Source organism: Rissa tridactyla, chromosome 4 (assembly GCF_028500815.1).
Source record: "Rissa tridactyla isolate bRisTri1 chromosome 4, bRisTri1.patW.cur.20221130, whole genome shotgun sequence".
Classification (NCBI taxonomy): Eukaryota; Metazoa; Chordata; class Aves; order Charadriiformes; family Laridae; genus Rissa; species Rissa tridactyla.
Window position 1 is genome coordinate 73037821 of NC_071469.1, and position 26498 is coordinate 73064318.

At 46.4% G+C, this 26498-nt stretch overlaps 2 protein-coding genes across 25 annotated transcripts in view; both read left to right on the forward strand.

Annotated features, from left to right (window-relative positions):
• Nucleotides 1-2121: 2121 nt before the first annotated feature.
• Nucleotides 2122-10058, forward strand: CMTR2 (cap methyltransferase 2). Of its 4 annotated transcripts, XM_054199110.1 has the most exons (3): nucleotides 2327-3004; nucleotides 3497-3575; nucleotides 4152-10058. In XM_054199110.1, exon 3 carries the CDS (start codon nucleotides 4171-4173, stop codon nucleotides 6463-6465), a length of 2295 nt encoding a protein of 764 aa, XP_054055085.1. In that variant the 5' UTR covers nucleotides 2327-3004; nucleotides 3497-3575; nucleotides 4152-4170; the 3' UTR covers nucleotides 6466-10058. The 4 variants fall into 4 exon arrangements, with proteins under 4 accessions (XP_054055086.1, XP_054055085.1, XP_054055084.1 ...); XM_054199111.1 differs by lacking the exons at nucleotides 2327-3004; nucleotides 3497-3575 and adding an exon at nucleotides 2122-2259; XM_054199109.1 differs by lacking the exon at nucleotides 3497-3575 and having other exon boundaries at nucleotides 2328-3004.
• HYDIN (HYDIN axonemal central pair apparatus protein) overlaps nucleotides 5807-26498 on the forward strand; it is a 208956-nt gene continuing 188264 nt past the window's right edge. For 19 of the 21 annotated variants that reach the window (XM_054199082.1, XM_054199093.1, XM_054199092.1 and 16 more), the window contains exon 1: nucleotides 5807-5944. The gene's annotated coding sequence lies outside the window, so the exon portion shown is untranslated. The remainder of the gene's footprint in view (nucleotides 5945-26498) is intronic. The other 2 variants (XM_054199091.1, XM_054199084.1) reach the window with 2 other exon arrangements.

The following is a 26498-nucleotide window of genomic DNA, read 5'->3' on the forward strand; positions in this document are numbered from 1 at the left end:
TTTCCCTAGTTGTATAAATTCTGGAATTCCTTGTACGTACTTCTAGCACTGAACTACTGTGCTAAAACTAATTCTGGCTTAGGGCTGGATTGTGCCTCATCAAGGAGAAATATGTGGGAGTGCAAAACTGAATAGCAGCAAACCTGGCACTAAAGCCAAAGGATTTCTGCTAACTCATGCTACATTGTTGGCTGCTTGTTCCCAAATGGGCTGGCGAGTGCCTTCTCTCCTTTTCCTGCATATAGGAAAATCCCCACAATATTTAAAGCCTTAAGAGCAGCTTGCACCCTTTGTCTGCTGTAGTAATTAACTTGCTTTGACCTTTCTGCCTCTGCTTGCGTGTTTCCGGGGTCACTGGCAATGGATGCTTGATTCTGCTCCTTATTGCTCTGCTAATATTTCAAGGTTCTTGTCCCCTGCTAACCCAACTGGGTGTAACAAGTCTCCTGGGGATTTAGAAAGGGCATCAAAGTGCATTACTGTTATAGATTGTGGCCCAATAATTGACAGGAACCAGTCCAATTAATCAAATTAGTTTATTAAGCAAGTGGCAGCAAGCAAAACAGCGCTGGGCGGCTGGGGAGTCTTTGCTCTGCCAATGGCGCACACCCACTTCCCAAAAGTAGCTGATTATATACTCTTCTGGTTCCCGTATATGTGTCAATCCTGGTATATTCTGTGTCTGAGCGATGTGTTGCTAGGGGGTCGGTCTTGTCCTGCCTCCTGGCGGTCGTGAGGCTGAAGGCTCCTCATCTTTATCAGTGTCCTTGGGGAGACTCTTTTCAGCTTATTGCACAACTTAGCTCTTCCCTTTGAAGTGTTAAAGCACACCAGATGCCTGTGATTTAGGCCTTGAGGTGTCAAAGTGCCCCAGACAGCACACTGGATGCCTGCGATTTAAGTATATGAAGAGTCGAAACATTGTAATTTTTCACCAGCCTTTAAGAAAGCCTGACTTGATTAACAAACATGATTCTATTTATTACAATTACCATGTGCAAGAGCCATCTTAAGTGTCTGCTTGTGGGTTACAGAGGCCACAGCGAACCCTTGAGGAGCATCACTGCTGACTCCAGAGACAGAGGCCGTCCTGGAGAGCATGTGCTGAGATGTGGCATCCGCAGGGCTGGGAGACGATGGCGCTTTACCCTGGAGCTGCTCCTTGGTCAGCCGCATCTGGCTCTGCAGGGCAGAAGCCCCAACTCTTTAGGCAAAAAGATGCTCTGAGCTCCGGCCCTTCCTCTCCAACAGGTTGCTAGCTGGTCGTAACAAAGCTTTCTTCCTCTGAACAACCTGTAAGTATTATTGTGTTTAAGTGCTAGCTGAATAACTTCTAGAAATGTTTTTTATTTCTTTTGTAGTACTGTAGGCTGTAGTACTGCTGGGAGATGGCTGCTTTGCTTGCCCCCTGCAGAATCAAGCCAGCTCAAATGAGGAAGGCTTTTTTGGTGAAAAGCAGCCTGCTTTTTAGCTCCTGATGTTGTCCCTAAATGAGGGCTCTTCACTGGGTGTGCAAAAGCCAGTCTACACACTGAGTCAAGATATTTGTTTTTATTTCAATTCTGCAGAATTGGGTGCTGGGCATTTAACAACAGCCAGCAGCACCTCATGTTTCAAACTGCCCAATGTTTATAACGATAAAATACAGCTGATGGGTCAATAAAGATTAATTTGCCACTCCTTACTATACATATGCACCTAAGATTGTGTTTAAAACATTTAGGGAGGTTAGCATGTTCATTATTCACAAAGGGGTGTGTATTTTAGTGTTATAATTACACAAGGTTAGTTTGGGGTATGCTTTTGGCTCAAATTTGGTCCAGAAGTTTTATTTTTTTGTTACGTCTAAGTCAGTGACTGCAAAAGAACATGTAAGATGCGCAGTTTTGTTTTACATCCCATTCAAGGTCAGGTACCTTCTGCGATGCCCCAACCCAAACTTCTGGATAAACTTTTAACTTTGCTCTTTGAACATTGCTGTGACTGACATGGCCTTGAAGTGACCTGCCTCCTGCCCTGCCCCAGCAGCCTTCGCTTGGCCAGCGTGGGGCCTCGTTGCTCTCTGCACCCCCTCCCATTAGTAACAGCCATGTTGTGTCACCCCAGACCTCCCTCTGCTGAAATTTATTTAAAAAAAAAGAAAAGTAAAAGCCCTCCTGGTACGGGGTGGGGCCCGCTGAGGAGAGGGCAGGGCGGAGGGAGCGGCCGGGGCGAGGCCGCGGAGCGAGGGGGCTGGGCCTTCCTCGCCGCCGCCGCCGGGTAAGAGCGGGGGCTCCTCTAGGCCGCGCGGGAGCCGCGGCCTCGCGTAGGGAGCGGGCGGCGCGGGGAGGCGCCTCGGTCGGGCGGCGCCTCTACGCAAGGCCGGGATGGAGGCGGGGCGGACGGGCCGCGCTGTGGAGCGGGGCGGCGGGCTGTACCGCGGGAAGGGGAGAGCGGGTTTTCCCTGGGGAGCGGCGCCCCTGTGAGCCCCCACCGTGTGGCGGGAAGGGCCGGCCCTCCGCCGGCGCTGGGGTGTGTGAAGGGCTGCGGGGTGGGGAGGAGCCCGGAGCTCTTCGGCAGGTTTGAATCGAGTCCAGGTCGATGGGGACTGGAAATGATTGCACAAAAGAAAAAGCCTGTTTCCTTGTTATGCTTTGGAGGAGAGCTGGTTTGGGGATTTGCTGGCGTGAGTTGTAATTAAAATGCCATGCTCACAGTTGGTATTTAAAAATGAAGTAAAACTAGTTCAGGCCACAGTGGCTGTGCTGTGTTTCCTTCTGTTTTCCCCTTCTTCTCAGCACCCATAGTGAGAAATGACTGGATTAAAGCCAAAATACATCTGCATAAAGGAAAGTGAAACTAAATGTGTTTGCTGGAAGGTGGTCAGATTGGGGAAACGAAAGATGAAATGTCATCTGTGTGTATATAAGGACATGCTGCTCCTCAGCAGGCAGGTGGTTACGAGAGGAGACAGCTGTGGTCGTGGGGCAGTGGCCTGAGGTGCTGCGTGGATTCAAGGGGAAGGGTAAAGTGTTTAAGTTGGCCATACTTTGTGTTGTCTGCTTCCAAAGTTTCTCGACCCTTTCAGTTTTAATCTGATACTTTTTTCCCACAAAACTTTTTTGTTATGCTTGAGATAATTGTGTTTTGCTTCTGAGGGAATGGGATGGTTTGGGGGATGGTTGAAATGATAATGCTGATGGATTTCCTGTTTCTTACGGTAATTTTGATTAAATTGTTTTGCTTAAATGAACATCTTCATTTTGAATAGATTGCTGGCTGGCTGATTTCTGGTTAGCGAACCAAACTTCTGCCCTGTGTGCTTCGTGCTGTGCGCTGGAGCAGATGGCAGCAGAATCGTCAGCTCGGTGCAGCGTATGCTCCTGTTAGTCTGTGTCTATCCACGCAGAGCACAACACTTTGCACTACATCCTCCTTTAACATCACGCACGAGTTAGCATTGACCATGGACGCGAGAAAGTCTCTTCTCGCTTTGGATTTATCACTGTTTTTCCAGTAGGGAAAGCGAGGCGTAAGGATTTGCAGTGGCCTGGCAGAGAGCTGCAATGCTTGAGCACAGCAAAGGGGTTTTGCAGGTGAGCGTTAAACCTCTCTGCAGGGTCTCTGCAGCGTAGGGGCTGTTACTGGGGCCTGCCAGCTGTGAGGGGCTCTCCCAGCATCGCGCTGGGTGTGGTGAAGAGGTGTGAGGGTTAGCTGTTGTCTTTAAGGTCCCTTCCAGCCCAGACTATTCTATGATTCTAAATACTGCCATAATCAGATGAAAAGATTTCTGGGCCGCTTGTTTAATTTGTGTAGCTTGTGGTATGTTCTCTTTTGTGGCTGAGAGAGATATTTGTATTTAGCTGTTTAGACCTGAGTGGAGTGTTCAGAGGTCAGTGAAAAGCCAAAGCAGCAGCCAACTTTTCTTCACTTTCTGTGTAAGTAGCACGAAGGGTGCTTGAACCTGTGAACCTCCTCATTCCCAAATAGCCTTATTCAGGGTAGTCCTCGCTTCTTTTCCTTGTGGGTATGTGATTCTGTGAAACATTTCTCTCTCTCATTCTAGAATACAGCAGGAGAGATTTTTATTCAAAAAAAAAAAAAAGCTTTGCTTATTTATATACACTTATGATCAGAGTGACCCTTTTTCTTCTCCCCTGCTTGTCCTCCAGGTTGTGAATCAATCCAAGAATGAACAAATGTAAGAAGCCTTACGTTGACCAGACTACAAACCTTGAAAAGTTCAGTGCTGAAATTCTTTCTGAAATTGAGAAGCTCTTTGCAAAGAAGTTTACTTACACTAAGCCTGTGAATAATGAATGGAAGCTGCCAGATCCCGGTGACGCTTTTACATGCGATCACAAGGAATTCAACTCGCTCCTGGCTCTGAAGGACTCGATGAATGAAGTGAAGAATCAACTGAGCGATAAGAACCTGGATGAATGGCATCAGCACACCTCGTTTACCAATAAAGCAGGGAAAATAATTAATCATGTGAAGAAATCTGTGAACGCGGAGCTGTGCACCCAGGCCTGGTGCAAGTTTCATGAGATCCTCTGCAGTTTTCCTCTTCTCCCTGAAGAAGCTCTTCAGGGCAGAGAACTGAATTCTGTCCACCTCTGCGAAGCTCCCGGAGCTTTTATAGCCAGCCTCAATCACTACTTGAAATCCCACCATGTCCCTTGCGACTGGAATTGGGTCGCTAACACTCTAAACCCCTACCATGAAGCAAATGACACCCTGATGATGATCATGGATGACCGTCTTATAGCAAATACGTTGCCTTGGTGGTACTTTGGCCCAGATAACACCGGTGATGTGATGACGTTGAAACATCTAACTGGACTTCAGAACTTTGTAAGCAATATGGCCACAGTTCACTTGGTAACTGCTGATGGCAGCTTTGATTGCCAGGGAAACCCAGGTGAACAGGAAGCTCTCGTCTCACCCCTTCATTACTGTGAAACAGTCACCGCTTTAATGATCCTGGGCACTGGAGGATCCTTTGTTTTGAAGATGTTCACGCTGTTTGAACACTGTTCTACCAATCTGCTCTTTTTGCTAAACTGCGCTTTTGAGGAGGTCCATGTCTTTAAGCCAGCCACTAGCAAAGCTGGAAACTCGGAAGCCTATGTGATTTGTCTTCGCTATATGGGCAGAGAAAGCATTCATCTGCTGCTTTCTAAGATGATACAGAACTTTGGAACAGAAATGGTCAACAAAGCACTTTTTCCCCAGCATACACTACCAGAATCTTTTCTTAAAATACACGAAGAGTGTTGTGTGTTCTTCCACAAGCGCCAGGTGGAGACCATCTCTGAGAACCTCCATCTCTTTGAGCGCATGGAAGAAGCGGAGCAGGCGAAACTGAACAAGTTAAGAGACTGTGCAGTAGAGTTCTTCATGCAAAGACTTCATATGAAACCCATTGCCAGAAGTAACTGGCTTGTCAAGAAATCTCAGACCGGTTGCAGCATGAATGCAAAATGGTTTGGGCAAAGAAACAAATATTTTAGTACGTACAATGAAAGGAAGATGCTGGAAACCCTCACATGGAATGATAAAGTGGCAAAGGGCTATTTTAATCACTGGGCTGAAGAACATAGTTTTAATAATGCTGGTAAAATGTGCATCTTGGAAGGATCGTCTTCTAACCTGGAGTGTAGCTTGTGGTACATCTTGGAAGGAAAAAGACTACCGGTGGTAAAGTGTTCTCCATTTTGTGATGGTCAAGTCTTGGAAAATCTTAATGAAGCTATGAAAGAATTGGTGGGGGGGAGGCTGAAAAACAGACAAATGCTGCAGACTTGTCACTTGTGTGAAGTTCTTCCTGGGGAACTGATGTTGGCAGAAGTCTCCGATCTTTCCAGGTGTCATCAGGAAGTCCTAAATGAAAGATGCAGTGACCACTTCAAGTGCCTTGTGGTGGGCTTTCCATCCCTCTGTGATACTGAAAGCCAACCTGGTATGGAAGTAAAGCTTCTGGACTCGGCCACGCTTCTGGCTTTCAGCTTCTCTTTGCTTTATGATGGAGAACCAAAGTACCAGCAGCAGCTTTTGGAGCGTGTTCTGCATGCGTTGAACCAGCTTACAGTGGGAGATGCGTTGATTTTGCCTATTCTCTCTTGTTTTACGCGCTTCACAGCTGGCCTGGTCTTCATACTGCACTGCTGTTTCAGATGCATCACGTTTGCTTGTCCGACCTCCCAGGAGCTCTTAAGGACTAGTGCTGCTTTGCTGTGCGTTGGCTACCGAGGCCTCCCGAATCCGGTTGTTGAGTATCTGCAGCACCTGAATAAACTAATGAGCTCTTTGTTAGACACGGACTCTCCCCAGCAGGTTTTGCAGTTTGTGCCCATGGAGGTTCTCCTCCAGGGCAAGCTGTTGGAGTTCTTGTGGGATTTAAACACAGCCATTGCAAAGAGACAGCTGCACTTGATTGTGCAAGCCAAGCAGCAGCAGATGACTAGCAATATTTCACTTTAAGATAATTCTAGAATCGAGCGCGTTGCTGCTGCTAGACCTTGTTTCACAGGCAGGTAGAAGGTGATAAAAACATTGTTAATGTGAAGGTAACGTTACTGTAAAAGCTTGGTGTGACATTGTTAGCCTTGGGAGGATGTTTTGAGCTATTGGTGCTGCTTGTGCCATATTGGCTGGTCGTCTGGGAACCTGAGGCTTAATCTCAGGTGTGGGGGACTTAGAAGGGACACTGACTGAGGGGGAGAAACTATTTCTCCTCTCTCACAGCTCTCCCTGAGCACATTTCTATGCGTACCACCTGGGTCAGAGCTGCGGCCTTCATGGTGAGAGGTGTTACGGTGCTTTATACCTGTTACATCGGACCAGATGATGGGGGACCCTTGTTGTGTGACGTCAGCCCTCTTCTGCGGAGCAAGATGTGGGGGTTTTGACACACCTGCGTCCTCTCCCTGGGTTTGTAGAAGCTGAAATGTTGAAGTTTGGGCCAGAACACTCAGCAGTTTGGGAAGCCTGACAGAAGACTTGAGGGATGAGCATCTTGTGAGCAGACAGCTGTCTTGCAAAGGCTGGGTTAAAAATGACTGCCCCTAAGCAGCAGCAGAGGTGTCCAGGGAAAGATGCTCTTCGCTTTTAATTTTATTTATGCAAACAGCAGCAGGCTGTATGGTTTTTGACAGGTTATTGTATAGCTTTGCCTCCCCATCAATGGATGGGCTGTTGTAACTTTATTTTTAAGTGGGTCCTCCTTAAAATAATTTGAGACTCCTGAGTGAAAGTGAAGACTTGCATCTATGGCAGCGGCTAATAACGAGGAACTGCAAATGTTTTTCAGGCTAAAAACATGATCATGCACAGCTTTGTGTATAAGAAATGCTTTGGGTACCGCTGGAGGAGCATTAAGCTGAAGAAATAATGTGATAACTTTGGGAAAGTATGATTAAGATTTCAGTTCGTTCCCCTTAGGGATACAAATGTTGAAATTGGTAACGGACTGTTCCTTTAAGGGAGTCAGATTTTATTTTCCATATTGCTCCTTGGAGAGCTGAATTTTGAGGCCTAACTTGTGTGCATTAACATTTAAGTTTGTAGTTTAGATGGAAAAGCCTGCTCAGAGGGAGAAATGATGTTTAAAGGAAAAATGGCTTTGCTGATGATATGTGCAAGGACTTTTAGAAAAAGGCTGAAAAAGTGGAGTTAGAAGGAAAATACAGTCTGATGAATTGCCAGTCACCTTCTGGAAGCACCTCTAATTACATAATGTGGGAGCTTGAAGGGTAATTGATTACTGGTAAGGGATTAAAAGCACTGATGAAAAACTGTTTTGTCTGGGGGCGCTGCACATTCAATAGGCTTTCTTGCCACCTTGATCGGGGCAGAGTGGAATGCATGTAACAGTTCATTTTTTTTATTTAAGAATTTGATAGGTGAATGAGTTGATGGCTCAGGTCTGACTAATTCATAACATGTTGTAAAAAAAAATATTGCCTTACACAGTTGGACGTAAATAGAAGCAGCCTAAAGAAAAGCTTCTGGGATTGGTCACTGTCCATTTTAATTTACTTAAATGAACTTGCTCTTTTTGCTGTGAGCTGAGTCATGCTTCCCCTCTCAGACCAGGAAGGAAAGGAACAGAGGCTACAGACTGGGAGATACGTGCACTAAGAGCTTCTCCCGTAAATCAGTTTTGAAGCTGTGAACTCAAGAGTGCAGGCAGGGCCGCGGATGAATTTCATCGAGGATTAAAAAAGAAATGCGGAAAACCAGAACAAAGAAGGGGGGGAAAGAAATATTGTGGAAGAATGGATGATGAGACCGTATCAAAGATCACCTGTAAAAGCCTTCTTTCTCTGAAAGGAAAAGCAGGCTAAAGATACCGTCCACCAAAGACAGCCCTCTGTCTCCGCCACTGTTTCAGGGGCGATTAATGTGTCTGAAACTCCCTCTGAGCTGAAGCATTTGGAGAGACTCCTCTTAAAGCAGGGGTAAATGAGATATTTCAAGTGCACGGGTGTGCTTGCACTGTAGTATTCTGCCATGGAAGCACGAGTAGCTGGAAGCATCTCATCTAGTAGGTACTTAAATAACTTGGGTTTTTCCTTACTAACATCAGTCAAAGATTTTTTTTTAAATTATTATTTTATAGGTGACGTAAAATCTTGAGGTGACTGGCGGACTGTGAGAGAAAATGCATTTATTTTTTTTTTCAGGCTTTCCTCAGTCTGTTCTGTACGCCTGAGGAACTGTGCAGACTTACTTGAGATTCCTCCTATCCCATCATTCCCTGCATCATCGGTGTCCTTTTTTTTTTTTTCATTTATTTTTAGGAGAAAACATTTTAGATGGCCACAAAGCTTTGGGGGAGTTAAGACTGTGTGCTTTGAGGTATACTAGACTGAGCTTGTGGGGAAACAGAATCCATCTGTCTGGAAGTACCCCAAAAAACTGTGCAAGCTCTCCGGTGGAAAGCTGGATCTCTAAAGCGAAGGAAATCCAATGTGCTGTGGATCCTGATGCCTGATTTGCTCTGGAGCTTTTTTGTTTGTTGGCAGACATGGGGAGATGACAGGAGAGATACTTTGACAGTAGCTTAAAAGAAACGATGTGCTTTGGGAGGGGTCTTTTTTATTATGGTTGTTGTCTTAATGGCAGGAGTTTCAAAGTTAGGAATGACACTTGTCCTTAATTGTGAGAATCCTGCATTGTCTGGGCTGTCTTCAGACCAAAGACTTCTTTGAGAGAAGTGACACTTAATTTCTGTTGTGACTTTTGGAACATGTAAGAATGCACGGGAAGAATGTATTAACCTTTGTGGAGAGGGTGTGATGACTCCCGTCTTCATCGAGGCTGTCAGGTTTTGGCCAATTTGATTTTTGGGTGACGCCGGATGAAGTGTCTCAGTATCCTGGCTGCTTTTAAGTTGGTTTTTTTTTTTTAACCTGTTTGAAGATGAACTGGGTATTGGCTTTCATAATTAGGAGCTCCAGGTTTCACACAGGGGGAAAATCGAGGGGGTGGAGAGAGAAAAAGTTGATTATGATGTGATGGAGATTGATGCAAACGTGAGGTAAACTTAGTTTTGCAGCCCTGCTGTTGCAGGCTTCCAATGAAGGGCCAATGTTTAGGCCCAACGATTAGCTATGAGGTACGTTATTTCTCTGAAACTTTTTGGTTCTTTTGTTGTAAGCCAGCATAATGTTTTTGAAATGAGTTGTGTGAAGGCTGAATGAATTGGGTACTCCACTAAGTGAAAATGGCGATTTATTTTATTTAAATTGAGTTCCATTAAAGTTAAGAGACTTGCTACTTATTTTTCCTAATCTTGTATTGTATTTAGATTCACTTGGATGTGCACAGATTGTATGTGTTCTTGCCGCTGGCTTTCCAATTTAATTTCTACAAAACATAATGAGATTTACGGTATGAAATCCGTTGGTCTATTAAAGTGGTACTAATTGGTGTCTATTCATCTTAATTTAAGCTGGATCTATCAAATTACTAGTTGTAAAAGTAGAATATGTAGCAGAATTGTATTCTGCTAGGAAAAAACAACTTGGGACTTAACGGGAAGAGATTAATATTGCCTGCCTAGAAAGTAGGAGAAAAGATAAACATACCTTGGTTTCTGGCCATGCTTTAGGATGCAGAGTAACATGGAATCCTTGATTCACTGGGAGCACGGGTTGACCAGTAAGCCGAAGCCTCAGAGCCATGTAGCCTCCTGTTATCATCCCTAAAAACTGTCTTTTCACATATCTTTAATTGATGGTTGATTTTCAGCATGTTAATTTTGAGTGGGGGAAATCCTGCCTAACTTGTCTCACCATTTTGGGTGGTATGAAATGCGTTTGTTTATCGGTACTTGTCCACATTTCCCACTTGTAAACCAGAGTCTCTAAATTTCAGTTTGTAGCTTTTGAATATCAGGTTCTTGGGTTTTGTGTTTTTTTTTTTTTTTTAGCACTTCAGTGAGCGCGGGCTGAGATTAAAATTTCCTTGCCAAAGTCTGGTAATGGTTTTTCCACCTCATTCGTGCAGCTATTTTTCATGACTGCCATGCTGATATCCTTCGTTCCACTTCTTTGTACACTTCAGTCACTTGACAGAGGGATCGAATGGAGCTGTTTATGCCAGAAATGCGCTCAGCCCGTGGCTCTTCATTGTTTGCTCTTTAGGCAATAATTTGGATCGCCGTCGAGCCCTCTCTTGTGACTCGTTATGGGTCCAGGGCTGATTTCAAGTCTTAAGAATGAAATTTGCTAAAAGAATTAGCCAGTGGCTGTCGGCTCCTATAACAAGAAGGATTTTTAGGAGATGTTTAAATGTAGGAAACTTTTCCACCAGCCAGGAGACGCCAGTAGAAGATGCAGCTGACGGGATTTGCTAGCCTTACCTTGCTAAAAATTCTTAAAAAAAAAAAAAAAGCTTTGAGGCATAACCACCTGAACAAACAGTTTACCAGTTGGGTGCTGCCTTTCTTGTACACACGGGTACGCTCATGTTTGCACGCGTGGAAACCCCCAGGATTGTACAGCCTTGAAGCTTTTGCTTTGTGACTAATCCGTGTGTGCTCTTGTTTGGAAGGATGTATATATGTTTTTTTTCGAAGTAGATGAAGGGATGTTGGTTTACACGGTTAGTGCATATTTTCATTTGGTCTGCAAATGAGTGTTAAGAAGACCTTTTTTTTTTTTAAAAAAAAAGGAAAGGAAAATAAATATTATTTGGAGAAAATAAAGTATTTTATTTTAGGTTTTAAATGTTGCTAATTATGTGTTTCTTTACCCAAACATGGAACAAAACAACGAAGAACAACAGGGAGAAGTCTGGGGAGGTTTAATATTTCATTTTTTTGGAGCCACGGTTCCCTCATCTTGCTGTTTGGATCCTTAATGAATGAAGGATACAGGGCCTGCTCCCTGGGGAGGGGTGGGGTGGTTGCTTCTTGCTCTTTAACTGTCTTTACCTTTGCAGCCTACCAGTTCAAAGAGAGAGAATTCAGCTGCGGACGTGGCCAAAGCAGTGCGTAGGAGGGCCTCCTTTGCCCTTGTCACCAAGCTTTACGTCCCCTCGCGTGGTTGCTGTAACCTACTTTAACAGCAAGGATTTTGTCTTGAGGATTGTCGGTTTCTCCTGGCTGTGACAGCCGCGCTGGTAGGACAAGGCTGTTATACACTGTACTTTTGTCTGCGAAGTCTACTATTAATCCTTACCCAAATGTTTTCGTTCTAAGTGCTTGCCTTCCCCGAATGGTGTTATTAAGAAAAAGCAGTGTGCCATATTCCTGAGGGTTGGCTCCGCGGTGCTGACAAGGGTTCCAGCTGATTGTCTTTGGCTTGGCTGTCCCATTTGTCTTGAGACTGCTTGCTAACTAATTTTGATTGCAATTATTAATGCTAATGTTTGGGTTTGTTTTCTTCCCCCCTCGTTGCCTTTCTCTTTGGAAGCGAACTCCAAATCAGAGTGCTGGGGAAGATCATTCTGTGTGCTAGAGGTATGCGATGACACAAGAAATATATACTGTTCAGATGCCTTAATTTCCGTTTAGCTGGTAGGAGTGTGTTGGGGAAATCTTTAAACTAGAAGTGCTGTTGAATCTATGCGGAAATGCAGGGTGGTGCTGTCTTGCTTGATTTCGGTGAAGGTCTAGGCTGTTACGCATTGGCTGTTAATGTCAAAGTGGACTTCAGGGGACGTCAGGACTTTGGAAGTGAATGGTCTTTGAAATGGGGGGCTGGGTTGGAAGAGCCCGTTAGGATTGTCAGGTTGATCTTGGTGGAAATATTGTTTAAAGTGGTTTTACTGAATTATAGGGAAATGCTCATGCTCAGAGCTGTATTCAAACTCATAAACAAGTCTATGAAATGTTTGCATTCCCAGCATAACAGTATAAAATCAGTGCCTAAAAACATGTGAAATGGCAGATTAGAAAGTGAAGGGGAAATGTAGATGTCTTCATTTTGCTGCTACAGACCTTAAAAGCTGCATATGTGACTTCTTCGGTCCTTAAAGTCAATTTAGGCACTACATTATGTTGATTATAAATCTTATTTGAATTTTGATAGAGCTTAATATGCTAGCATACCTGCCAGTTCTTGAATTTAAATAGTTGGTGTTGAAAGCTGAGCCAAATCACTGAGCACAAAGCAAATCAGTTCTCTCCCTGGCTGAACAGATATTTAGCAAATTCTCTTTTATTGTGTTAGTCAGGTCCTCAGCGAGACTTGGGACATGAAATTTTACCTGTAATACAACTCATATTTGAACTAGTGCACCACAGTCGGTGGCCCCTTTTATTAAAACAATATTTTTCCTCCGTAGGAAACTCGAACGCATCTGTTAAAGTGCATCTTCATAATGCCTTATTAAATGAGGTTGACTGTCACTTGTTGGCGAATAGATTTATCTAAATTGGAGGATAGCAGAGAAGAATGGCTGTCACTTGTTGGCGAATTGATTTATCTAAATTGGGGGATAGCGGAGAGAAGTAGTGGATCAATATTCAGATCTTATTTGTTGCTGAAGGCAGAGATCATTATCTGTGTAGCGAAGAGATGAATGGATGGTTGCTGCCTGGTATAAATGAAAGCTCATGCGGAGGTACCCCTAGGTCCTAAACTGTCAGGTACCTGTGCCGCAAAACAATTGAGCCAGTTGGTAATGAAACCTCAATTAGACTAAGGAACGAAGGGGCTGTGGTGGTGAAGTGCCTTAATTTAAGTCTCAAGAGAGTTAAGGTGATTAAATACTTGCTTTATAATCAGTTGACTGCCCCGGGTTGATGATGGAGCAGAACTCGGCGCTGCTGAGTTGAAATGTAATGAAATCTGTCTTGGGGTCACAATTAAACTCAGCTCCAAGGTGGCTGCTGAATAGCTACACGCTCCCTCGAATAACGATGCTCTCTGATGGACGAGCGTTTGGTGGAGGAGCGGGGGCGCAGGGCAGGGCTGCTGCTGCTGGGGACATCTGAATCCACAGGGGACGTCTGAGCTGCTGAGCTCCCTGCCCTCGTTACTGCCACAGTGCCGATGGAAGGTACCCAGCGATGTAACTTGAATAAAACCACTCCGCAAGTTGCGCAGGACAATACGTAGAGCTCTGCATGGAGTAGATGAGTAGTTTGGGATCAGTGCGCCTAGACTGGGATGGCTGTAAGACTCCTGGCTGGGTGGAAATGGTGATGTTCAGCGGCGGAGGCTTGCTGTCGCGCCTGAAAAACGCATTGCAGCCCTGCACCTCTTAGAACTGGTGTTGAGTGTTAGTGCCAACTGCAAGGGACCCGGATCCAGTTAGCATACTGGGAGTAAGAGGAGAGCTAGTTCAAAAACTTGCCTCTGCCCTGTGGGATCGCCCTCAACTAAGGTGAGCTGGCACTTTGCGTGGAAATACCGGAGCAGGCTCGGTGTTTAATAACTGTCAGTACTATGGCCTCAACTATAAATCACAAAGTAATTGATTTCAGGCTGTTAATGAAATTTAGATTTATAGAGAAGTACAGTTATGCCTAAGATGCACAGTTAATAGCACTGGTGCTGAATAAAACCTAAATTGGCTTTGTTTCCATTATGAAACAGGGTAGTATAAGCCCATAAATTTATATTCATGTAAGTGGTTTGGTTCTTTAATTAGGTGAGTAGTTTTGTGAAAGTTCTGTACTTAAATACGTTTTTCAGACTTGGAAACCTGTTCAAAGCTCTGGATATTGTCCAGCTTTTGGTTCCCGCACCTTCCATGTGGATTGAGTATCACTGCTCTGCATCAGAAAACGGAGACCAGATCTGCACTGTACTCGAGCAGACATCCGAGGGGCAGTTTGAGGAGGAAGAGGACTGAACTCCAGCGTGAAGTTCAGTCTGACGCATTTTTCAGTGGGTCACAGAGGGGTCAGGATGACCGTTGCCCCTTAGGCTGGATGCTGGGACAGTGGGGTTTGCTAAAGTGGAGCTGGCACGGAAGTTACAAGCCTGTTCTGAGTCCTCTAGTGTGATCCTGGAAAAAAAAAAAAATTGTTTAGCATGTGTAACAGGTTTGGGGCCAAGCACATGTACTGGCTGAGAACCACCTATTTAGCTTTCAATAACGGACTTTACTCAGCACACCACTCTGTGCAGTTTTGAAGTGACCCGAACTGCTTCCTGAAGGAACCTGTCACAGCAGCCGTCTCGGGAGCATGAGTGGAAGTAATGAAGCAGTAATTAGCAATTAATAAAATGTGGTGAAACTTACAATTTTAATAACTGCTGCGCTGGCCTAGAGGCCTGGTGCTGGAGTGAAGTAGTCCCTTGGAAATCTACAACTCTGAAACTTAATTATCATAATTTCCTCCAGACACCATCTGCTCTTAGAGCCAACTCGTATATTTATTTTTTCCCCCCGAAGGTAGATGAGGCTTTAAAGACTCCACTTCTGTGGCTTTTCGCAGCAGAGATTAAATTGAAGCTGGGATTAAGATATGGGGCTGGGAGATGGCCTTTGTGGCTGATATATCATACAGAGACCGGGAGGCCAAGGTTCTGTTAAAATAGCCAGCAGGGTCTCAGAAAGGTGTTCAGATCTAGGAGGAACTGGGGAAAACGTGGACAGAACCTCCTCTGTAGTTTGCAGAGGGTTTCGTCTTGTTTCCAGAGGGAGTACCAATGGAGAGCATGCTGTCTGTATGCTCCTGTCTTCCCCATCCCTCCTCAAGGCCTTCTGAGCCATGTCTGGAAGATGCCAAGTTCTTATATAGATAACGTGATAATGAAAGGCATTGCGAAGTAACCCTCCTGAGCTGAAGTTACCTCTGGATTACTAACAGCAGGCAAGGCCCAGAGTCGGAGGCCGATAATTCTGTTCTGAGGGAGGAGGACGCCCGCAGTGGTGGTGATGCCCAGTGGTGAAGCAGCTTCCTTCTCAGATCTGTTGTGTTGCTTTGCTTTCCCAGCCCCGTGCTGCTTCATGCCTTGCTGAGCACTGTGAAGTCATCTCAGGTCAGAAGCCAAACTACATCCCTGCTCCTCGCTCTCCTAAAGAAGAGCCTGAAAAATGGTCAGATCAGGAAAACAGCCAGACACCACCTGCCTTCCCCTCAGTCCCCACCATGTTAATCGTTGATGGCAGGAGCCAAGAGCAAGTCAGGAGTGTCAGGTTAGGCTGAATTATTATTTTTTTTTGTTTGTTTTCAGCTACAGGAATGCCCTATGGACTTGAACAGAGCAAAACGCTTTTCAGGCAGCAAAGGTGAGAAAATGGGACGTGGGAATTTTGGAAGATGCAAGTGCAATTTTAGACGTCAGTCGTTTCCACTGAAGGGTTGTATTAAGGACTCAATTTTGTCTTGTGTAAATCAGTTTTAATTAATAGAGCAGATGCACCAACAATGCATCCGGAAATGAAATGGAGGTGAAAAGAAAAGAGGCAGCTGGTGCTAGGGGATGTAAATATTTGCTTTTTGGGAAGTGAAGCTCTGCAGAAACTTCAGAGATTCCATTTCAAATTCAGAAGCCTATTTCTTTTGCCTGTGGAGAGATATATGGAGCAGAAAAAATTAGCTAAACCATAATGCTTTGTTTGATTCTAGCGCATGTGATGTAAGACGCAGAAGGCTTTGGAATAGGGCCAAGACGTGGAATCTTGGTTCCTACTGAAATATTAAGGCCTAGCATCTCTTGGTGCGAGACGCATTAATTTCGGAGGAGCTGTCTTTATGCCAAGAAGCCTTTCCAGGTCTCTGCAATAGAGTCTGGGGTGATAAGCATGGTAATATGCTCATTTTTGCCCCCCTAAAGCAGGGCAGGGTGCTGTGAGGGGCCTCGCTGGCAAACCAAGGGGAATTGGTTGGTACATCTGAAAGCTGCTGTTGAGGTTGTGCGGCAGGCGGGGATGGGGCCTCCGACCTTCATGGAAAACTGAGTGTTAAAAAAAGCAAGGCATGAATTGGGGCTTTATGTGTTTTGATGGGGCCCTCCACAGGTCTGCTGTGTTACTTCTGAGGACTCTGAACTGCAGAACAGTCATGGAATCACAGAATAGTTTGGGTTGGGAGGGACCTTAAAGATCGTCTAGTTCCAACCCCCCTGCCCTGGGCAGGGACACCTCCCACCACACCACGTTGCTCCAAGCCCCGTCCAGCCTGGCCTTGAACCCCTCCAGGGATGGGGCAGCCACAGCTTCTCTGGGCAACCTGGGCCAGGGGCTCACCACCCTCACAGCAAACAATTCCTGCCTCAGATCTCAGCTAAATCTCCCCTCTTCCAGGTTGAAGCCGTTATCCCTTGTCCTGTCACTACATGCCCTTGTAAAAAGTCCTTCCCCAGCTTTCCTGTAGGTCCCCTTCAGATACTGGAAAGCTGCTCTAAGGTCTCCCCGGAGCCTTCTCTTCTCCAGGCTGAACCCCCCCAGCTCTCTCAGCCTGTCCTCCCAGCAGAGGGGCTCCAGCCCTCCCAGCATCTCCGGGGCCTCCTCTGGCCTCGCTCCAACAGCTCTGTGTCCTTCTTGTGCTGAGGACTCCAGAGCTGGACGCAGTACTCCAGGTGGGGTCTCACCAGAGCAGAGGGGCAGAATCATCTTCCTTGCCCTGCTGGCCACGCTTCTTTTATCTTTGAAGTCTTCCTTGCTTTCAACAATGGACTTTTCACAAAATCCCTGGCTACTCGTGTTGCGATGAGGTGAGCTTTTTGTTCTGTTTTGTGTTTGGTTTTTTTTCTTTTGGTTAGTGCCTGTAACTGCTAAGAAGAATTTGAAAACACAAGTGTAAAAGTACCACAGCAAATAGAGAATGTAAAAATCAAAACAAAACGAAAATGCTTTTAAAACAAGTTGTGACTGGAGAGCAATGGTGTCCAACCGGGAACTGGCAGTGCTGGAGAAGGAAGACGATAAGAAGGGGTTGATCCAGAGGAGGCGTTTTCTGCTGGGTGGACCAGACAGTGGGGACGGGAAGGATTCCTTTAAGTAGGAAAAGTGGTAGCGTGAGTATTGCAACTGGGGATGAGACAGGCTTTCTTGCTCTGCAGTTTTGTTTGGAATAGCGTGTCTGGATGCCTTGCACCCTGCCGTGCCTGCAGATATGATGGTCTCGGGTTTTGTGCCTGGAGAAACACTCCAGGGAGCACCTCAGAATGGCTGTACGACTCGGAGGTGGGCTGGATGTAGACGGAGGTGAAGCTCCTCTGTCCTGAAAACGTATGGAAGGAACCTTGCAGGGCGTTGTGTAGTGCTGCTGCTGGGGGGATTGGCTTTTCCATCCCTGGGGAGCAGATTATTGCCCTGTCTGTACTGCGTTTGCCTCCTGAAACCTGGCGGGCGGTAACGCCTCGCTATCTGCCACTTCTGTTTCAGAGTTCTGCTGTCAAGTTATTTAATACCCTGCTCTGGTTACTGTTGTCATTGGCCTGTTTTCCTTCGTCCTTAATTGACCTCGGGGAGCAGCAAGCATGTGAAGGTGCTGATGAAAATGTAATGGATGGGAAGAGGCAGCAGGACCACTGGCAGGGAAAGATTTGTCAGGTGTTGGGTCTCGCAGGTGACGCAGCTGGGATCTTTCAGAAGGGTGATCTGGTTGAAGATGGGTCAGACAGGGTCACTGAGACATCATGAAGTTTAATTTTGCGTTATAAAGGGATTTTCCACGCTAAACTTCAGGCAAGTAAGCAGTTATTTCTTGGTATTTTTAAAGCAGTTAGAATCTCCTTTACTACTTTTGTCATTACCGGATATTGAAGTGGCAGCTGATGAGCCCAGTGGTCTTGCTTCTGTCTCTCCATCTTCCATGTCGTGCGTGCTGTCCTTGTGTGTTGAGGTTGTGTGCATTTCAGAAGCATCTGCACGCCTTCCTCTTTATCCCACTGTTTCTTACTTATGGTGAAAAATTGAATTGTGAATAGTTGCGCTTTCAGGATCACATCCTCAGCAGGTACAGGAAAGCTGGGGAGGGACTCTGGATCAGGGAGGGGAGCCATGGGACGAGGGGGAAGGGGTTTACACTGAAAGAGGGGAGATTTAGCTGAGATCTGATGCAGAAATTGTTTGCTGTGAGGGTGGTGAGCCCCTGGCCCAGGTTGCCCAGAGAAGCTGTGGCTGCCCCATCCCTGGAGGTGTTCAAGGCCAGGCTGGACGGGGCTTGGAGCAATGTGGTCTGGTGGGAGGTATCCCTGCCCAGGGTAGGGGGCTTGGAACCAGTTGACTTTAAGGTCCCTTCCAACCCGAACCATCCCATGATTCTGTGCCTCAAGCTATAGTTTGACTGTCTGGACGATTATTGTAGAACCAGAGTTTAGCACTGGGAAGTGAAGGTGTTTCAACAGCAACGAAGAGAGAAGGATGCACAGCTTTCAACTCCAAGCCTGTACGCCCTGAGTGTGCATATACTCAAATGCACGGCTGTGTTGCCCCAAGCTGCAGAAGCTCTTGTGTAGAAAAGCCCTTGGTTAGTGGAGTAATTCTCTGTTGTTGAGGACTTCTTGAAACTAAATGGAAGAGGTGTGACGCTTCTGTCTGACTTTTTTTATTCCTTTGCTACAGCCAGGGTCACTCTGTGTCCTCAGGGTGTTCCTTTCCAGTCTTGGCCTTTTATCTGAAGTTGGTCTGCTCAGATTGTGTTCCTTAGTGATAAGGTAGCTCATGGCAAAAACTAGATGTCTTTAAGTTCATGCTGATAGCAGAGTTCCTGATTATTCTGCGGCAGGCATCATCTCTCTTATGCTGTTATGGTGCTTGTTGAGGAGTCTGGTACCTGGTCAGGGCAACCACAGCTCTGGAAATTGGTGATACCCTCTGCTGCGTACCCATCTGGGAGCCCAAGTGGGACATCCCGTGCCATAAACCTGACCTCGCTTTTAACCACACAGTCCTTGCGCAAGGTGCTATTGAATCAGGACATTGAAGCAAATGAATTTTACCTGGCTCTGTTTTTTCTGACCCAGGAAATCTCTTCCCAGTGTGATCTGGCAGCGAGTGCTGAGGATTGAGTGAAGTGTAGGGCGCTGATCTGCTGCTCTGCTGTGAGCTGGAAAGCTGTTGCCTAAAAACACCCCCTTCCTTGCTAAGAAGGAATGGGAAATCTCTACTTATTTAAGAATTGCCTGGTCCTGCTGTGTGCCGGGGGTACTAGTCGGGGGCGGGATACCCAGTGTGTTAGTGTGGTACAGACACCTAGTTCTGCACTGTCACAGCAGGGCTGGTCATGTGGAAGGTGTGGGATCATCCCTCAATCCTGGGATACAACTTCTTTCCAAAAGAAGACGAGCAAAGCTGCGTGCTTCTGGCTGAACTCTGCTCTCTAGGGGAGCTAGAAAAGTGGCCATAGCAGGCTGGGGGAAAGGAGAGGGCTCTCTAAAGGAGATGGGAGCACGGTGCTCGTTGGTTACTCTGGGATGCTTGAGCAGTAAAAGGTGGGGGGTGGGCTGTGTCCACCTAAATCAGGGGATGGAGCACAGTCCAGGCAGGGATTTGAGTGGATAATGACAGTTTCAAATGCTTGGAGCTGCAAAGTGCCTGGACATGTGGAGATTTGGAGAAAGGGGAGACTGGGAGCTTCTGGAGTTTGGGACTCAGAGGGGCAATGAAAAACATGCTGCCAGGATCAGGGAGCTGATTGTGAGGGACCGTGGCAGGTGGGACGGGGCAGTGCCTGGAGAAGGGATTTGGCTAAATGCATGGCTACCTGAGCTGCAGCACCGTAAACTGTGCAGGGCTTGGTCTCTACCTTAGCTGACTGTAAAGCGTCAGGTAAACCTGGTGTCTGATGTTTAAATGCTGGGGGAACCTTGCTCTGTAGGGGAAATGGGAAGCTTTGGAGGCAATGCTGTGACAACAGGAGTGCTGTAAAGCAACGAGAGGTGGCAATTTGTTGAATTACGCCATCAGATATTGCAGATCTTTGATGTGACAAAGGGAAGTGCCAGAGCACAGGGCAGAGGGCATGGATATCTGTGTCCTGGGTGGCTTGTTGGGAAGACCGGCGCTTTGTGAAGGTCTTGACGTGCCCACTTCTTCCCACTGAGCTTTGGGATGCGGATCTCGGAGCTGGCTCTGTTTAGATGGAGCTCTGCTTCAGGGCTGTGCTTCAAACCCTCATGGAGAATGTACCCACAGGGGGGACTGTAATTGCCGTGTATTTTGACCATAATGATATGGGGGAAAGAACAGGGGGCATCTGTAAGGAATAAATGAGATGTTATGTCTGATGACTCTCAGATCTTATTTTTCCTGGGTGTTAGGTCTGCCGTGGGAGGCTGGAGGAGGGAGCGGGAGCCTGGGTCTCCTCAGCTGTGCGGGTGCCCTTTTCTTTAAATCTTGGATCCTTGTTAGAAAGCAGGAATCAAGAAGGGAGACCTGGGCCAAGCCCTTGGCTAGCAGAACCTGTGCTGAACTGTGGGCCCTTGCACCAAAAGATAATTTGCCTCCCAGTGCTGGAGGGCTGAGCAAATGCTCCCTGCGGAGGGGAAGCGATTTGCTCAGTCTCCCCCCTGCCCTTTCTCTTTTTCTTAAGGAAAGAGGACAAACCCTAATGAAGACAGGATCACTGGCACAAAAGGTGAGTTGTGTAGAGTTATTTTCAAAACTTGGATTACCTCTATGAAACCAGAGCAGAAGAGGAAGGCTAAGGTGACTGAGCTTTGGATTTAGCTTCTGTTGTGGCTCTGACAAGCCTGTGAGCAATTGCCCATCCTACCATACAGGGCTGCGAGCAGCACAGCCCGCTCTTAACACCTGGCAAAGCGAGCAGGTCTGATCGGGAGAGAGCTCCTCTTCCCCAGCTTCACTGGCTGGAGAAGAGATGGTGTCCTGTCCTCACCTTGCCCTTGGAGCTGTGGCAGTCGCCTTTGGGAAAGGAGTTGTCTCGGTTTGTGTCCGGGCAGCAGATTGGGATATTTACTGTGTGACACAGAGGTACTTCTAGGGCAAAGCAAAATACTAAGTAATTTTTTGGATGAACGTTAATTTTCATTCCGATTCCATGCTGTCTGAACTGTTTTGTTGAATCCTGACTGTTCTCCCCAACTGTCCATCACCAACTCTCATGTTTTGATGGCTCTTGTCACAAATAGCATGGTAAAAAGATCTTGGTTATTTTCCCTTTCCTTCCCCCCACCCCCCCCCCCCCTCTTTGAGAAGTCTCATTTACTTTTTGCAGCTGTCCTGCCTCTCTTCCCCCTATCATTACTGGGAAGCAATGTGGCAATTAGAGTTGGCCACCCCCGGGAGGAGGTGTGCTCCGCTGGCTTTCAAAGAGCTTTGTGCTCATCTCCAAAGCTTTTCTGTTCTCCCCCCGCAATGGATTTTAGTGTTAGGCCATTCCAAGTACAGTAACATCTGTACAGATACAAAAATGTATAGATCGTGGATTGCTTTTGTGAAGCCCTCATTCTCTTAATCTCGTTTGAAAGGTATATTGCCCCATTTTTCTCTTTCTCCTCAAAGGATAGCCGTCATCTTAACTGCCTGTCTCAGGAGTGATGTAAAGGCATCTGTCACTTGAATATTGAAGTGCCGAGCAAGGGCAGGGAAAATAGCAGGTGTCTTGCTTTTTCTTGGAGCATTAGCCCCTATAGTTGTAGTGCCAAAGGGACACCTCTTCCGAAGGGATGGTGTGATGTTCACATCCAAGTGCTGCCAAGCCTTGGCCTCTGGTCAGACTCTGGAGCTCCTGAGTTACTGCGGGCTGTTGTGGGTCTCGGGCTGATCAGAGACAGCAGGGGTTGGTCGATCAAGGAAGGAAGGTTTTGTGTCTAACTCTGATCTTGCTGAAGCTGCTTTTTTTTTTTTAATATTTCAGAAAAAAACAACGCAGGGCTGAATCGTAACTGGAGGCTTGCTGAAGGTACCGAGGAATTGGGGGGTTTAGAATTCTGGAATGGTTTGGGTTGGAAGGGACCTTAAAGATCATCTAGTTCCCCCCACTAGTGGGACACCTCCCACCAGACCAGGTTGCTCCAAGCCCCGTCCAGCCTGACCTTGAACCCCTCCAGGGATGGGGCAGCCACAGCTTCTCTGGGCAACCTGGGCCAGGGGCTCACCACCCTCACAGTGAAATTTGTTTCCTAATATCTCAGCTAAATCTCCCCTCTTTCAGTTTAAAACCATTCCCCCTCATCCCATAGCTCCCCTCCCTGCTCCAGAGTCCCTCCCCAGCTTTCCTGGAGCCCCTTTAGGGACTGGAAGGGGGGCTCTAAGGTCTCCCCGGAAGGCAATGCCTAATCCTATGGAGAACTTAATGCTGTTTCTTTGATAACTTGTAGGAGGTATTTTATTTGGGGTTTTGCATAAGGTGGTATAAAGCAATCCCATGCAGCTGGAAGCTAGAGGAGAGGCTATTTATTTCAGCTCTCTACTCCAGTGGTAGCTGTCTCGTGGTTTTATTTTGCTTCGGAACAACTGAGCAAAAATGTTCCTTTCCTTTTCTTTTCCCTGAGATGGGGGAATTCTTGGAAGGCTTCTGATGGAGTTAAGGAATGTCTTCATCCTTTTTTCCCTGAAATGGGCTGAGTGCAGCTCCCAGAAAGCCGGGATTTGGAAGCCTGGGAGCGCTGACCTGACCCATCTGAGAGGACTCCTGACAGCGGGACTGGACTCAGCTCCAGGTACTGGAGGGAGACGTGGATGTCGTAGTGGGATGACCTTTTTTTTTTTCCAAGGGTGCTGTACTCTGCATACCACCTGCTAATAAGCCATTTTCTGTTGGCAGGGCTGATGGCCCATCAGCCTGCGTTCGCAGAGATGAACCCGCAGGAGGCCCTTGCTAGAGTCTTCGCTGCAGAGAGCTTTGTCATATCTTGACAGCGTTTGACATTTCCCAGACAATGCTTAAGTCTGCCAATTGATGCTATTTAACACTCTCCTCTCTAAGAGCCTTCCAACAGTGATGCTTATGAACTTTAGCTTTCCCTTCAAAGAATTGTTACCCAAAGCTTCTGTATTTTGTCACTTGCCAAATGCCACCAATGAATCTCTATTTTTGTTGCTTTGGGCTTTTACATGGTGCCTTTAATTTGGATGTGTGCTTTTCTGGCCAGGGGCTGACGGACGGCTCTCTAGTCATCAAATCCAGGAGAAAAATAGAGGGTTTTACTGTATTTCTTCTTGCACTTGAGGGAAAAATCTGTTAGCCCAGGTGGTTTTGGACATGTCTTCTGGGAGGAGATACCAGGCCTCGAAATCCAGCAGTTTATGCCAGCTTATTAATTGTTCTGTTTCTGTCCTGGCCCTTAATTAGCAGAGACAAATTAAGGTTGCGTGATGCACAGAGGTTCAAGGCAGGGTTACCTCTTCCTCCAGGATGGGCTCTGCTGATTCAGCTCACCATTTTCAGCGTGTTGCGTGCAAGGTGGAGTTGAATGAATCTTCCTTCTGGCAAGAGCTGGCAGCAAGGTGAGCAGTTTGTTCACAGTCACTTAAACACTGAAGGAAATTAGATTTGTGTGTTTAAAATTGCTTTCTTAACCGGTGTTTAGCATCTTGGGGGGTCTCAAGGGTTAAAATACCTCTGGCAACTTCGATCAATATATGGGGATTTAGAGGTGCTCTAGATTAACCAGGCAAATTAGTTAAATTGCATTTAGCTAATTCCCGGGCTGTGAATAATTCAGGCAACCCTGTGCTGAAGACACCTGGGGCTTGTCTGGTGTTCACAGTGGAGGTTTCAGACTCTCTCAAAGATCTGGTTGGGCTGTGGGTTACTGCTTTACCGACCAGAAGGTAGAAGGCCCTTTGGAAGTGGCCCCTTTTGGTGGAGACCCGAGACTTCTATTTTTCTGTCACAGACTTCAGGCGGTGGTTTTCACAGCCGTCCCATCTTTCAACTCAGGTCTGGTTTTTGTCATTGGGACCCAGCTTTGTTTTGCCAAGGCTTAGAATCTATGATTCTAAGGCTGAGCGAATGAAGACATCCTCCACTGCAGATCTGCAGGAGACATACCCCTCCAGCAAGCCATATTCTAACAAGATACAGGACAACCTTAAAAATACAGAAAGCTAGAGCTCCCACTAATTACTTGATGAGAATGCAGTGTGTAGAGCTTTTCGTCTAGATTGCATCCATGCTGCTGTTAGCTTCAGTGCTTCCAGCACTGCATCTTCCCCCCGGTTCTTCCCCATTTCCCGGGCAGATCTTTGTTTCAGGTTTTTGGCCCTGCTGTTTCAGGAGCCGTACCCTCCTGGGCTTGGATATCGAGTCTTGGGTTTGCACTGTGTTATTGCAGTGCTTGCACAAGTCACAAGTGGACAAGTCGTGAGTGCAGACGTGTGGAGGTGACAAATCCCCACTATTTTACATTATTTTTAAAGAAATGAGCACCCTCAGTCTTAAATTTGGATGGAAATGGGTGATGGAAAGCAGTTGCGTACTTTTAATTTTAAGGAATGGGTGAAAGAATGCTCCTTTCCTCGGTTCCCTCAGCTCTGCAGCTGTATGAATAGACCAGCAGCATCTCTGGTTTTGCCTTGATTTTTTTGCAGCAAATGCCTGTTGTATTTAATCTGCCGGGCTGTTAGGAGCAATCTCCCTGCAAACAAGGAACTTGTGAGTGGCTGAGCTGAGATTTCCAGGTCCCTAATCAGAGGAACAGCCATCCCAGCCAAATCAGAGCGGGGCTCCTGATTGCAGCCTGATAGAAAAGATTGTTCGTCCCGTGGAAAAAAAATAACAGAGCTGCTGTTTTATTGAGTGTTTGGCATATATTAGCTGAGGAGATTTTGGTGCTCAGTACATGTTATGGCTCTGCGTTTCTGAGCCCATGAGCTGGGTTCACTTATGGCTGGCGTGACTGTCAGGAATGTTCCGTGTTTTCTGGGGCTTGGGTGCTTTGGGAGCCCTTTTCCTTCTTTCCTTTTCACCAGCCTATTTACCACATGCTCTGTGGGGTCATTTGGGACTCTGGCCTCTAGTATTTAGTGGCTGACACCCTTTGGTTTGTATAAGCAGCTGTCAGTCTGGATGTCCATCTCTGACTTGCTGTGTTTGTATTCTAGGAAGCGGGACAGACATCAGTGCTTCGCAATTAACCCCCTCCTACCTCCGCAGGGAGCTCTGGGTGACTTTGGGAGACCAGAACTTGCCGTTCCTATAACGTAGGTGACCATGACTGAGACAGGGATGTGCCCTTTCGGTGTTACTGCTCCAACAATCACCTTTAGTTTTTCCAGGAAAGAGAAGAAGCACAAAGAGATGTAACACAACATACCAAAGAAATCAAACTCTTCCTCCCAACTTTGTTACAGGAGCCGGTTCGGCAAGAATCACTGACGTGCTGTCATGTCCCGCTCTTAGGAAAGAGAGGGGGGGGTAAGTGACTTCAGATTTGTAAATTCTCAGTGGCATGGACTAAGGTGAGATAAATCTCAAGGTCCATATGCAAGCATTTATTAGCTTCCCAAAATGGTTAATATAGGTCTTAACAAGTCCATGGTAATTGGTTAGGTATATAACCAATGATGGCAAATGGTGAGGTGTGCGTTGTGTTACTGAACAACAGGACAACTTATGGCAAGTGGTACTTAAGGTCGTACTTCAGGTTATTACTTAAAAAACTCTAACTGTTACTTAACAATTCTAAGAGAAAAGAGAAACTGAGGGATAGAGAAAGGAAAAGACAGAGATAAAGAGATCACCGGTCCTGGTTCCAGCGTCTTTTTCAGGGAATCTTCCCGGGCATAATCATCTTCTTTCTTGGAAGAATCTTCCCAGGTACAATCTTCCTTTGTTTCTTCTTTGTTCCCCCTAGGGACACTTATTTTCCCCTTTTATGTTTGCTGAATTAGCAGGGTGTCCCCCCCTTGCCGAGGACAGCCTCGTCTCAGGTTTCTCCCTTCTCCCAGGTGACATGTAGCATGATTCAGGTGGAGAGACGAGTGCCATAGTCATACATGGTTAGCGCGATCTCTGTAATCTTCATTAGCATATGCAGGGCGTGCGCTTTCATACGCATTTCGCGGATAATGAAGCAAAGGTCGCTCATGGGACACACTGGCCTTGAGAACTGAGAACTAGCGAGCTCATCACACGAGTGGCAGAACTATCCTGTCTTCACAAGCTCTCCCACACTTTCAGGCGCCAGAAG

Bases quoted from the DNA above. Each gene is read 5' to 3' on its own strand.
- CMTR2 (XM_054199111.1), top strand. From the start codon at position 4,171: ATGAACAAATGTAAGAAGCCTTACGTTGACCAGACTACAAACCTTGAA.